General features: G+C 39.4%; 1 protein-coding gene across 3 annotated transcripts in view; it reads left to right on the top strand.

Annotated features, from left to right (window-relative positions):
• Nucleotides 1–12015, top strand: part of celf1 (cugbp, Elav-like family member 1) — a 28675-nt gene extending 16660 nt beyond the window's left edge. For 2 of the 3 annotated variants that reach the window (XM_086143698.1, XM_086143696.1), the window contains exons 5-14: nucleotides 971–1105; nucleotides 1740–1819; nucleotides 1905–2066; nucleotides 2207–2276; nucleotides 2669–2788; nucleotides 3180–3293; nucleotides 3864–4049; nucleotides 4479–4622; nucleotides 6783–6955; nucleotides 11175–12015. In XM_086143698.1, coding sequence (XP_085999824.1) covers nucleotides 971–1105; nucleotides 1740–1819; nucleotides 1905–2066; nucleotides 2207–2276; nucleotides 2669–2788; nucleotides 3180–3293; nucleotides 3864–4049; nucleotides 4479–4622; nucleotides 6783–6910 — 1139 coding nt within the window. In that variant the 3' untranslated portion in view covers nucleotides 6911–6955; nucleotides 11175–12015. The remainder of the gene's footprint in view (nucleotides 1–970; nucleotides 1106–1739; nucleotides 1820–1904; nucleotides 2067–2206; nucleotides 2277–2668; nucleotides 2789–3179; nucleotides 3294–3863; nucleotides 4050–4478; nucleotides 4623–6782; nucleotides 6956–11174) is intronic. The other variant, XM_086143697.1, reaches the window with a different exon arrangement.
• The last annotated feature ends 757 nt before the right edge of the window (nucleotides 12016–12772 follow it).

Raw genomic sequence — 12772 nt, forward strand, 5'->3', positions numbered from 1 at the left:
ATCCAGGGTGGACCTCACCTACCCCCGGGGCCCCGGTACTGAAGAGGTTTTTGACTGCTTCAGCAACTTTGGCCTTGGAAATAGGTGTGTCCGCTCCAGATTCCCCCAGCTCTGCTTTCTCATTGGAAGGCATTTCAACAGGGTTGAGAAAGTTTTGGAAGTATTCCTGCAACTGCTCTACAACATCTCGAGTTGAGGTCAGCAGCGCCCTGCTCCGGCTATACACAGTGTTGATGGAGCACTGCTTCCCCCTCCTGAGCCGTCGGATGGTGGACCACAGTCTCCTCGACGCCCAACGGTCTTCCATTCCGGCTACCGCCCGGCTCAAACTGCGCCTGACCCCATTGGCCCTTCCTATCGATGGTGAACCCAGGGGAAGAGGGACCCTTGTCATTCCTTTGGGCTGTGGCCGGCCGAGGCCCATGGGCAAAGACCACCAGGCCACCAGGCCACCAGGCACTGGCCACTGAGCATCATCCCCGGGCCCGGCTCCAGGGGTGGCCCTGGTGACCTGGGTCCGGGCATGGGAATACTGGGTCCAATGTTTGTCTTCTTCATGGGAGGTCTTCCAAGCCACACTTTGTCTGGTCCCTCACCTGGGACCATTTGCCTTGGGTGACCCTTCCATAGGCATAAAACCCCTGACAACATAGCTGCCAGGATCACTGGGACACCTTTTTAAAACCTTATTAAGATTTAAAAGCCATCTTTGCACCAGCCTTTGTTTATCAGTCTATTTCCTCTAGGGCATCTGTTGAGTGACACTGTGTCCTGCCAAAATGCCTGTTGAGCCTGCGATTTAATCTAATGAATACAGTTTGAATGTTATGACTTGCTGTTGGAACTTCCTTTCACTCAGACAGGCCAACTTTCAGTGACTTTGAGAGACAATGTGGCATTTATTCATGTTTGATGTTGTAATGCTCACGTTGACACTCAGCAGATTTGTTAAATGTTGCGCTGACTACAGCAGTGGAGGACAGGAAGCTGTTCATCGGAATGATCTCCAAGAAGTGCAACGAGAACGACATAAGATTGATGTTCTCCCCGTACGGACAGATAGAGGAGTGCCGGATACTTCGAGGCCCTGATGGACTGAGCCGAGGTGAGACACACAAACACCAGACAGGTCAGTAATCAGTCTGAGCCTGTCTGGCACTTAGGGGGACTCTTGTCTGGTAGGATTACTTTGCAGCTGTTTTATGGCCCATGAGATCTAAGGTCTGTATTGGGCAAATTTATCCCTATTTATTAGTTAGATGGCAAAAGGTTGTAATAATATCCAGGTTTTAAAAAAACCTTTTGTAATCAATCTGTCTTAGATTCTGTCTAATCTGTGTGTATTCAAATGTATTCAAATAGAGTAATATTTAGTTTGACTGATGCTTTTGGAAGCTGTTGCCAGTATCAGTGAACGGATAAATTTGGTGCAAATTGTTGTACAAGGTTATTGCAATGACTGAAGTCATGGGCTGAAAACAATTTTACTAACCTCTTTTCTATTTGGGGTATTACTTCAGTGAATAGAGGATAAGAAAATTGCATCAGAAAATCTTTTTAAAAAACATATCTTTAATAATTATGGGCTATTAATAGAGCAAGGTCTCAAAAACAATTCTTCATGGCAGTCAAATAAAAGGTGAGCATTCTGTAGAAACGTTACACATGCAGGTATGAATCACTTCAGCATCTGTAATAATGAAAGCAATCAATGACCTGTAGTTTGTTTTTCATTTTAGGATGTGCATTTGTGACATTCACGGCCCGACAGATGGCCCAGTCAGCCATCAAGTCCATGCACCAGTCCCAGACCATGGAGGTGACCTTGATACTCACAAGAACACCTACACTACAACACTTGATAATGCCATAACTTACTGTACATTGTGTGGTTCTTGTTGTAGGGCTGCTCATCACCCATTGTGGTGAAGTTTGCTGACACTCAGAAGGACAAGGAGCAGAAGCGCATGGCCCTGCAACTGCAACAGCAGATGCAGCAGCTAAGTGCTGCCTCCATGTGGGGAAACCTGACAGGGCTCAGCAGCCTTGGGCCACAGTACCTAGCAGTGAGTTTGTCTTCATCAGAGGTCGCCTCTAACCCAGCAATTTATCCTCATTTTCCATCTTTCGTGCATGTAATTTCTCATCATCCATCCTGGAATTTCCACTGACTGTGGGATCATCTGTGTTCGGTGTAAATGTGTAGCTTTACTTACAGTTGCTGCAGCAATCAGCCTCTGCAGGGAACGCTCTCAACAACCTGCACCCAGTATCAGGTAGGACTATCCTTTTAAACTGCCTTCATTCATGAAAACTACCACTCAGGCCAATCAGTGTTCTAGTTCTGAATAAGACTGACAAAATCTTCAGGTCATTTTTTTTTTTTTTTTCATCTGGTTTTCTCATGAATTTCTTTTTAGGTTCTCTATGTTATTGAAGAACACTGATCTGTTATTTAGAAATATGGTATTGCATATATTATAGCTTTTGTCGATTATCCTTGTAGGGAGGATATATTTTTAGATATATTTTTATCTTAAAATGGCTTCTGATCAGTTTTTTTTTTAATTGGTTGGATGATAAATACTTCTCCATTTATTTTAATCATTATCTTTTTTCCCCTCCAAACTTAAATGCTGAAATGTGTAAATGTGTTTGTATATGCCAGGTCTTAATGCAATGCAGAATCTGGCCGCTTTAGCAGCAGCAACAGCCACACAGGCTTCAGCCACTGGCTCCAGTGCCATGACGACATCTAGCAGCCCGCTCAGTGCACTAACAAGCTCAGGTAATGGTTAGTCTAGGAAAATAAACTGTAAATGGGTGTAGAAATGAATTCCGTATAGAGTAGAACAAAGAGTCACTGAACAGTTTCATGAAAATTACTAGATTTTAAGCCACCTGTGATCTGGTATTCAAATTGTACAAAGATAAGAAAACTGACAAGAAAAGAATAGTTCAATCCGGTGCCTCTTAATTTGGGATATTTGAATTGTCTCAAAATTAAAAAGGAAAATGCAAGTGCAATGCATAGAGAGATTATGTCGGGATTTATTCACTACATCGCTCTTTATTTTCTCCAACAGGGGACATTTAAAAATTCCACCAGTGTGAAAGCATCAGATAACAGCGATTTGGTTTTATTACTTTACCATGACTAGTAAATGTTCTCCTGGCAGGCTCCTCCCCCACCTCCAGCAGCAATTCCTCTGTAAACCCCATTGCCTCTCTGGGGACCCTGCAGTCTCTGGCTGCTGGAACCGGAGCTGGTCTCAATATGGGTTCACTGGCAGGTACTGATCCCACAGTGCGTTTGTCCTTGTTGACAGCATGTTAGTAATTGTTAGTAATATATAGATTTTTTTTTTTTTTGAATTTCTGTATGGCTGGCTGCTACTTTCCAGGAGCACCTGTAGAATAATACAACAAAAGAATTGATAAGCTCAATATAAACACGTAATATATGACACAACTGTTGAGAGACAAAGCTAAAACAAAATAATTAAATGTAAACTTGTATACATGGAGTTTTCTATTACTGTGAGGAAATTGGACATGAATCATACACAAGGTGGTGAGGCTGCAACGGCCACAGAATCTCAGATCTGGGAAATTCATGTACAGTGTAAAAACAGAAGTCATGCCTGTCTTAAACATCACGTTTGTCTAAAAGAAAACATACTTGACTGACTCAATTTTGTTTGTCTTTCTGATTTTTCAGTTTGATTTGCTTTGCTTCTATTAAGTAATTCTTTACTTTGCTTTCATTTCGATATTTTCACTTTTGTGTTTTCATATTTTTTAGAACTTTTAAGAATATTTGTAGGTAATTTTTTCATTTGTGTTTGCCCGCCTTGATGCAGGGATGGCAGCACTAAATGGCAGTCTGGGCTCCGGGGGTCTGTCTAATGGTTCAGGAAGCACCATGGAGGCGCTGAGCCAGGCCTACTCAGGCATCCAGCAGTATGCTGCTGCTGCCCTGCCCAGCCTCTATAACCAGAGCCTTCTGTCCCAGCAGAGCATCTCTGCTGCAGGCAGCCAGAAGGAAGGTAGGCTTTGTGGGCACCAGTGAGAAAAGGGGATGTGTAGACAAAACAAATGACAGTTTCGCAGAACAAGTTCATTGACAATTTCCAGTTCATTTTTCTTCAAAAATAAATTCTGTGTGCTTATGGACCAATACAGCAGGATTAGTGTTTTATGATGAATGCTTTTAAATCCAGTCGGTCATGTTGTCAAGGGTTTGCGTCCTACTTTCAGTATGTGCTAAAGTTTTCACTTTCTTTTAAATCTGCTGCATCAGCTAGCAGCAATCACATAGCTGGTATGATGTCACAACCCTGATCCTCAGATCAACAGCTGATCGGTAATCCCTGTATAAAGACTCTTAAGAGCCCCATTCCACCAGCTTGATGTAATATTTTTGGTTTGTTGTTAAGTCCAATTTCATTTAGTGAAACAGACACATTGTTTTGCAGGTCCAGAAGGCGCCAACTTGTTCATTTACCACCTGCCTCAAGAATTTGGAGACCAGGACCTGCTCCAGATGTTTATGCCCTTTGGAAATGTGATCTCTGCTAAAGTCTTCATTGACAAGCAGACCAATCTTAGCAAGTGCTTCGGTGGGTTGCTTTGCTGAAGAATTGCTAGACAAAAATTTAAATTCATACAATTTAATGTCATGGTAGATTTATTGGGAAGGATATAGTCATAAAATAATGTGGTTCACACCACAAATGCGGTGTGAACACAACATTAATCCACATGGAGATACTTCTTGCCAACCACCATCAATCGATAATCAATACTGATTCAATTTTGATGAGCCCGGCCCGAAAGGAATCTAAAAAAACCTAGCCCTAAACCTCAAAGATGTGTAATGTATCTTTCTGGAAAGCCTTTGGGAGTGGTTTAGAGTCCACTGGCCACAAGCCAAGTCATGGACCGGTTCCTTTCTGTCAGTTCCTCTTGTATCAGAAAGCCTCTGAAGAGGTACAGTGTCTATCATAAGTATTCATCCCCTTGGATGTTTTACCCTTTTAGTGCTTAATAAGTCAATCATGGTCAATAAAATTTGGCTTTTTTAACACAAAAATTTATTGGAAAAAACTGTTTAATGTCAAAGTGAGAACAGATTTCTACAAAGTTATGTCAATTATATAAAAATATATAAAGAAATATAATTGTTTGCATAATTAATCACCCCCTTCCAGTCAGTATTTTGTAGATGCACCTTTGGATGCAATCACAGCAGTGAGTCTGTGTGGATAAGTCTCGATAAGTCTTGTACATCTGCCCACAGCAATTTTGCTCCATTCTTCCTTGCATAACCGCTCAAGCTCTGTTAGGTTGCGTGGATATTGGGCTTGAACAGCCCTTTTTAAGTCCAGCCACAAATTCTCTGTAGGATTGAGGTCTGGGCTTTGACTTCCAGGTCCAGCCGCTGAGAAACATCCCCACAGCATGATGCTACCACCACCATGCTTAACAATGGGGATGCTGTGTTTTTGGTGATGTGTAGTGTTCGGTTTCGGCCAAACATGACGTCTTGTCTGATGGCCAAAAAGCTTGATTTTGGTCTCATCAGACCAAAGAGTCTTCTTCCACTTGACCATGGAGTCTTCCAGGTGTTTTTTTGGCAAACTCTAGTTGAGATCTAAATGACTTTTCTTCAACAGTGGCTTTCTCATTACCACTCTCCCAGAAAGCTTTGACAGGTGAAGAACCCGGGCAGTGGTTACTATATGCAACTCTCCCATCTCAGCAGCTGAAGCTTGTAACTCCTTCAGAGTAGTTGTAGGGGTCTTGGTTGCTTCTCTCACTAGTCTCCTACTTGCACGGTCATGAGGGCGGCCTGATCTAAGCTGATTCACACAAGTGCCATATTCCTTCCATTTCTTGATAATGGATTTTACTGAACCCCGGGGGATAGTCAATGCCCTGGAATTTTTTTTGAGCCATCCCCTGAATTGTATATCTCAATCACCCTTTCCCTGAGTTGCTTGGAGTGTTCTTCTGTCTTCATGTATTAACTTAAAAAGGGGGTGATTAATTATGCAAACAATTATATTCCTTTATATATTTTTATTTCATTGATATCACTTTGTAGAAATCTGTTTTCACTTTGACATTAAAGAGTATTTTCCAATATTTTTTTATGTTAAAAAAGCCAAATTTTATTGACCATGATTGACTTATGAAAGCACTAAAAGGGTAAAACATCCAAGGGGGTGAATACTTATCATAGACACTGTTTGACAATATGCTCAGCTGTAACACAAGAGATGCAACACCTCTGTGGGCACCTTGTCAGGAGATTGATGGTTTAAAGGTTCTATGGAAGTTCAAAGATTGGAATTTCCAAATAATTTTTCGTTTTGTTTGTTTTTATAAATCACAGGTCACAGGAAGTTCAGTGAGAAGTGACTTCAAATAAGGGAGGTTTTACTGAGAAGGACTTCAGTGTTATTCCAGTGTTCAATTGTTCATTTGTTCATAACTGTTTTACAAATGCTGTTTGAACTTTTTCCCAAGGTTGATGGATCAGAATTTGTAAAAAGTGTCCATTCTGATTTCGAAATTGTCACCTCAAAATGTGGTTGATCGTTGATGCCAAGAGTTACAGGTTTTCAGAATAATGTGCATCAATTACATAATCCTGTTTATTGCCCATTATTTTAATTAGATCAGAATCAGAATACTTTATTGATCCCCCAGGGGGGAAATTGCTTTTCGTTGAAAGCATTAATACTACATAATACCTGTTTGTGTCTGCCTTGCAGGCTTTGTGAGCTATGACAACCCAGTGTCATCACAGGCAGCAATCCAGTCGATGAATGGTTTCCAAATTGGCATGAAGAGGCTGAAGGTGCAGCTGAAGCGCTCAAAAAATGACAGCAAGCCTTATTGAAGGTGCTCTGGCACCACACACTTAGTTAGGAAGGGTGTTGTTATGGTAAGTGGAGTAAGAATGACCAACTCAGACTGGTCCGCTCAGAATCGTGTCGTGCTTTACAGGATCAGTGGAACGCGTCCAGCCTCAGAGACATGTGACACTAGACTGGATTCTTCCTGTGTTCTGTTGTGATTGATGCACCCTGCTTCCCCTCAGTGAGCGAAACAGGCGTGTTTCATTTAAGTTGAAATGTTTGCTGTGGTAAATTTATACACATATAAGTTGATTGTAAGGATGTGTTGCACTTTGAAAGTTTGGTGCCGAAATTCATTTGTTTTCTCATTTATATATATTTATATATATATATATATATTTTTTAAACTTCTGGTTCACCTTGCCTTCACCAAACCAAGCATGAGAGTTTGCTATCCAATTTGACTAAAATTGTTAGTTTTCCACTTGTGTATCTGTCACATGTTGAAATGGAAACAGACTGCAGATTAGTTTCTATTATGGAATTACAGATTGTTGAGGAGGAGGAGCCTCAAAATGGGCGGGTTGGATTTGTCCTTGTCTCTGTAAAGAGTGTGATCAGTTTAGCTCCCTGTTTAATGCTGTGAAGTTATAGTTTTCAAAAGACATTTGACTATGGGCCCTATTTTTCCAATTTTTGGGGTGGTTTCAATAATGGAAAAAAATCAACCGATTGGGTCTGGTTCTGAGTGAGAACACCATAGACTGCTTCTGTTATAAGGCTCCTCAAGCGCTTTTGTCCACATTGAAAGTTGATTGATTTCCCTGACGTTTGCTTAGACATGAAAATGAGCTTTATATTTTTAAGTTTAAAAGTTGTCGCTGCAAAGTTGATACAATGAAGTCAATTTCCTTATTGTTTTCCATCATGTCCTGCATGATGAAAATCCTCTGGTTGCAGAGTTTTCCACCACCAGCCATTATCATATGATGTGACAGTCTATAAAGTATTTCATTTTGAAAATCCATTGCATGTCATATTTTGCAACCTTTTGAAACTTTCTTTGTGCATCATTTAATGTGCAAACTCAATTTTTGTTCAGGCAAAAGTAGGTTAGGTTTTTAAAGAAAAAAATCAGTATTTGACGCTTTTGCTGTTGCTCTGAGTGTTCTCGCACAGTACTGCACTATTCCAATGACCATTGTCTCCATTAATCTTGTAAACCCAAAAGATCGGAAAATAGGGTCCAAGTTTTGAATACAGGAATTATCCTTTAACCTCCTAAAGTGTACAACAAACCACAATACATCCTATTGAAGTATTATATGGTTTTGTTGAACCAAAGATTAGTGAAACATATTTTGACCACCTGTCCAGTGTTTTCCAAAAAGCCTATTTTGGTGGTTCTCCTCCTGAGACGCTGCACTTGGACCGACATGGTCCGGCTGACGGAGCTGCAAAGCCCGTCTGGAACTAGCAATACTGTGAAGTTTGACTATGAAACCAAACACCAAGGACTTATTCCTCTCCATATGTGTGTCCATTAACGTCCCGCAGCCAGAGTTATTATCAGCCAGTTAGCAGTGACTTTCTTGTCAACAGCCGGTCAGCAACTAGCCTGACTGTGTAGGGCTCCATCACTGTCTCATTAACTCTCTTCTGTGATCTGAGAATTCATATCAGTGTCAAATTGCTTCAGACAAACCTGTTAGTTGCTTATAATTTTGAAGAAATGTTTTTTTTAAATAAAACTAGGAAGTGAGGCAACTGTGGAGATGTATATTGAAAACTATTCTGCCTCTTCTATTTTTATATAGGTTTTATACTTCTCCTGTGTGTTGGGGAACTATTTATTGCCTAAATTATTTATCTGAATTGAGATTATTATAAGACAGATTTGTCCAACAATTCAAATGGAACTCCTGGTGTGTGTCCTCCCCTCTTCAGTGTTGGTCATGTGTTGGTGTGTCTGATGACATCATAGAAGCGCCTGTCTGTCACATATTTAAGCCGTTTCACACCAACCCCAAAGTATCACCAAAGTAACAACCTTTCAAGGATATTCATTATGGTTTCTTGGGAATCCACATATTCTGGAGCTCTGAAGGCCCTAAGCAATACACATTTTAATTACAATAAAATGTCATCTAAATGCTTGATTTTTGCCTGTTTTTTTTTTTTTTGTAATTCCTTAGCAAAGATTGAGGTCAAGTCTATTTTTCTAGGTAATTTCCTATACCTTAGATAATTTACAATTTGTCCGGTATTTTGGAAAGATATCGTGTGAATTTGCTGGGTAAAATCAGAAGCAAAATAACTGGTGGAAAAAAAGAAATTAAGATGCCAAAAACAAGATTTAGGAGGGACTTAAACAAAAACATGAACATATTACCATAGTTGATGTAGTGGACTCTAACCAAATCATGAAAGAGAATGAATGTATTTAAAAATTTTGCGAGAGATTGGACAACCTCTTGTGGCCTCAGAACCAAATGCTGTAATGTGGTTTGCACACAGTGGGTCAACTGGCTCTGGAAACGGGGAAATAATAGCTGAAAGAATGTCAGTTTTAGTGAATTTCCACAAGATGAATCTGTCTGATGAAATCCTTTGTTTACAACTGATGTCACCCTTTCAGGTCATTGCTCGCCACAGTCTGAGGAAATAAAAACAACACCATGACTTCATCAAAAAAACAATTTTTCACAATGGTGTGAAACGGCTTCTCATCTGAATACATTTCCTATTTATAAAAACACCCAGGGAGCACAGCTTGTACTGAAAGTATTTTATTATGGGCCTGCCACTCCCAGTGTCACTCTTTTCAGATGCTTTAATTGTCCTAGTTTTAAAACTAAATCTAAAGAGTTTGCAGCAGGACATACAGAGATAAATGAAGGTTTGCTGAGTATCTACAATGTACTTGAGATTAAAGAACTGCAAATGCACCATAGTATTGTGTGTCCTGGTAGACAGAAGACAATAGTATCACTGATGCACAATGAGTACCTGATAAAAGTCAAGGACTGATCAACAACTCATTTACTACACACTCGTAGCTTAAACACCGGGGACGTATGCCAGGGATATGTATTTTTCTGTGCTATTGCACACGTCCATTAATTAAAGGATATGTGTGTGTATATATATATATATATATATATATATATATATATATATATACACAACAGACTGCATTAGTGTCTGTTCAAGCCAATGCTGCTAGATTCACTTGGACACAACTATTACGTTTGATTTCCACATACTGGACCAATGAAAACATCCAGTTCATTGTGAACTTGTGAGAAATTCTATTGTTCTACAAGACATCGTGCACCACCCCTGAACATTATTGAACGGCCCCTGTTGGCCAGCATTCTGTAAAAAGTTGACAGGCAGAGTTGAAATTACCCTTTAGGAGTACAGTAATAAACTATTTCAGTTTAAATGTAAGTTTAGTGCAAGCCTCTTCAGGTAGACGTGCTTCTAATCCAAAACATTTGATTAGCACCTGTCCTCTTACTGTGGTAGTTGTTACACATTTAGGTCAACAGCTTTGTAAAGATGAAGTCTCTCGTCGCTATCAGAAAGAAACAATTCCTCAGTCAGTCTAGCCATTTATCAGGGACAACATGAGATTTCAAGACATTAAATACCTCCTATTATACCAGTCTCATCTTTTTAGTTCTTCACTGCCAAATAGAGGCTTGTGTTCCATCTTTCAGGGTAACGTTTAGCCAAGAACAATAAGTTCAGTTGCCCGCTAAATATACTTCCATTACAGATGCAGCAAGATTGTTAGATGTTTGATACGGAGGAAAAAATCTAACCAATAGACGCATAACAAATGTTTTCTCAACACTGAAACCCTTTTCGTGATGGGGAATTGACTGACGTTGGTATAAATATGTCATTCCCAGTTTTCGAGACTTTTTTAATCAAAGCAGGCTTATTTTTGCCCCTTCTGAAGTTGTCAGAGAAATGCTGAATCCACAGTAATTCTGTCCGAAGTGTTTTGACAAACACGCCATCTCTTCAAATGCATGAGTGGAGGACTTTTTTTTTTTTTTTTTTTTTAAGGATTCTTAGCACTTGCAGCAGTAAAACTGTATGTTTCAGCCCTGTGAGAACTGTTTTCATACGCTGAGGCTTTTACAAGCATAGTTCTAGGAAATTGTGGCACACCTGCTCCTGAGTGTTTTACTACAACCAAATCGTCATTGTATGTCTTTTCTCTCCCGTCTGTTCCACAGTCCTTTTAACCCCGGTTTGTCTCCCTTTTGTGTTTTTCTTTGTTATTTCTAGATCTCTTCCTGTTTGCCCTAGCATGTTGATGTGGCGTCACAGTTCATCGCCCAGTCCTTGTACCTCTGCGCTTCTCTGATGCTTCCACTTTCACCTTGTGTTTGATCACCAGGAGGTTTTGTTTTGTTGTTTCCCATTAGTCGTTATACTGCCAACAGGGGCACTAGAAAGACTGCCACGTTAGAATTATTACAAGCAAAAAGAGACTCTATTTTTATAGAACTGACTGACGTTTAGTAACTGCTAGATTTTTTGCAAAGTCAGTTAAACTTTGTTTTTATCTCTTGTGTTGTAGTGCAGTCCTCCCAGTGCCCCGTCCTCTGGTTTTGTTGTGGTTTTGCGTGAACGCAGCTCATCTGTCTCTAGACAATGTTGTGTTTGAGGGCTGACGTGTGTGTCCGGAAAAAGAAAAGAAAAAAAAATCATTTTTGAGCAAATGAGTGATCATGTTTTGTTGGACATGTGTAATTTAATCCTAGGCTAGCGTAGGTTCATCCTTGGGAGTTCTTATTCTAATTTGACTGCTGGTAACATTTCAATAATCAGTTTGTTAATTTCAGCCACACGCATACGATGCTGTGTTTGCTTTTTTTGTGTGTGGAGAATCATCCAGGAAATCCACAGAACATGCTTGTTTTGTCACAGTATTTTTAGTATGCATGTTTTTTTTTTTATATATATCTGCACTGAACTTCTTGGCAAAATGTGATATAGTTTGTATTAAGTTAAAAATCACAAATAAACCGGTGCCAAATGTTTTGCTCAGTTGGTATTTTCCCCTTCACTGGTTCTTCTTGGACATGTTGACTGTTGTGAAAAATAAAATATTCTGCATTGCGTCTTGAGGACTAGAACTGCAATCGATTTGAATGCATTGAATTAAAACATTGAGGATTAACTATTTCTGTAAATATACTGTAGGTTAACATGTTATGTGCAGAAGTCTTTATCATCTAGGCTAAATGTGTCATTGTTACACAAACTAATGACTTAGAAAACAAAAACATTACTAGACCAAATATTCGGAAAAAATACCTGTCAACTAATACTTTTGGTATTAGTATTAAATTTAGGTTAATTTGAGGTCTAAAAAGATATAGTAATCAAAACCGATATTTATGATTAGTTAGTTTTGTACTTTATCAATTCATGATTTCTTGGCATTATGTTTTGTACTTCATATTGTATTTTTCAAGCCAGTGTCACAAATGAAGTTCACAACAGGAGATGGATGGTTACTAATGCTGTTACTAAATAACTTTCTTTAATAGTAGAACAACAGAAACAAGTGAAACAAACAAACTCAAAAATTTGTTTTTTAATCTCAAAAAATAATCTATTCACATATTCTGATTTATCTTCCAATTTCTTTTGTATTTATCGTACACAACCGCTGCACACAACTTTTAAAAGTAACTAACCAGACATTTTGATAAACAGTGTTATTCACAGAAAAATGCTAGTGATCTTGTAAAGGTTTGATTGAACATCGAGCCTGCAAAGCAGAGATGAAGACTCACCAATGGCTGCACTGGGTTAATCTCAGCAAGTGAGGACGATAGAACTTCACCAACATCCTTCTGCAAACACTGGTATCA

Source organism: Fistularia commersonii, chromosome 3 (genome assembly GCF_037954325.1).
Source record: "Fistularia commersonii isolate RoL2024-O1a breed Wild chromosome 3, RoL_Fcom_v1.0, whole genome shotgun sequence".
Taxonomy (NCBI): domain Eukaryota; kingdom Metazoa; phylum Chordata; class Actinopteri; order Syngnathiformes; family Fistulariidae; genus Fistularia; species Fistularia commersonii.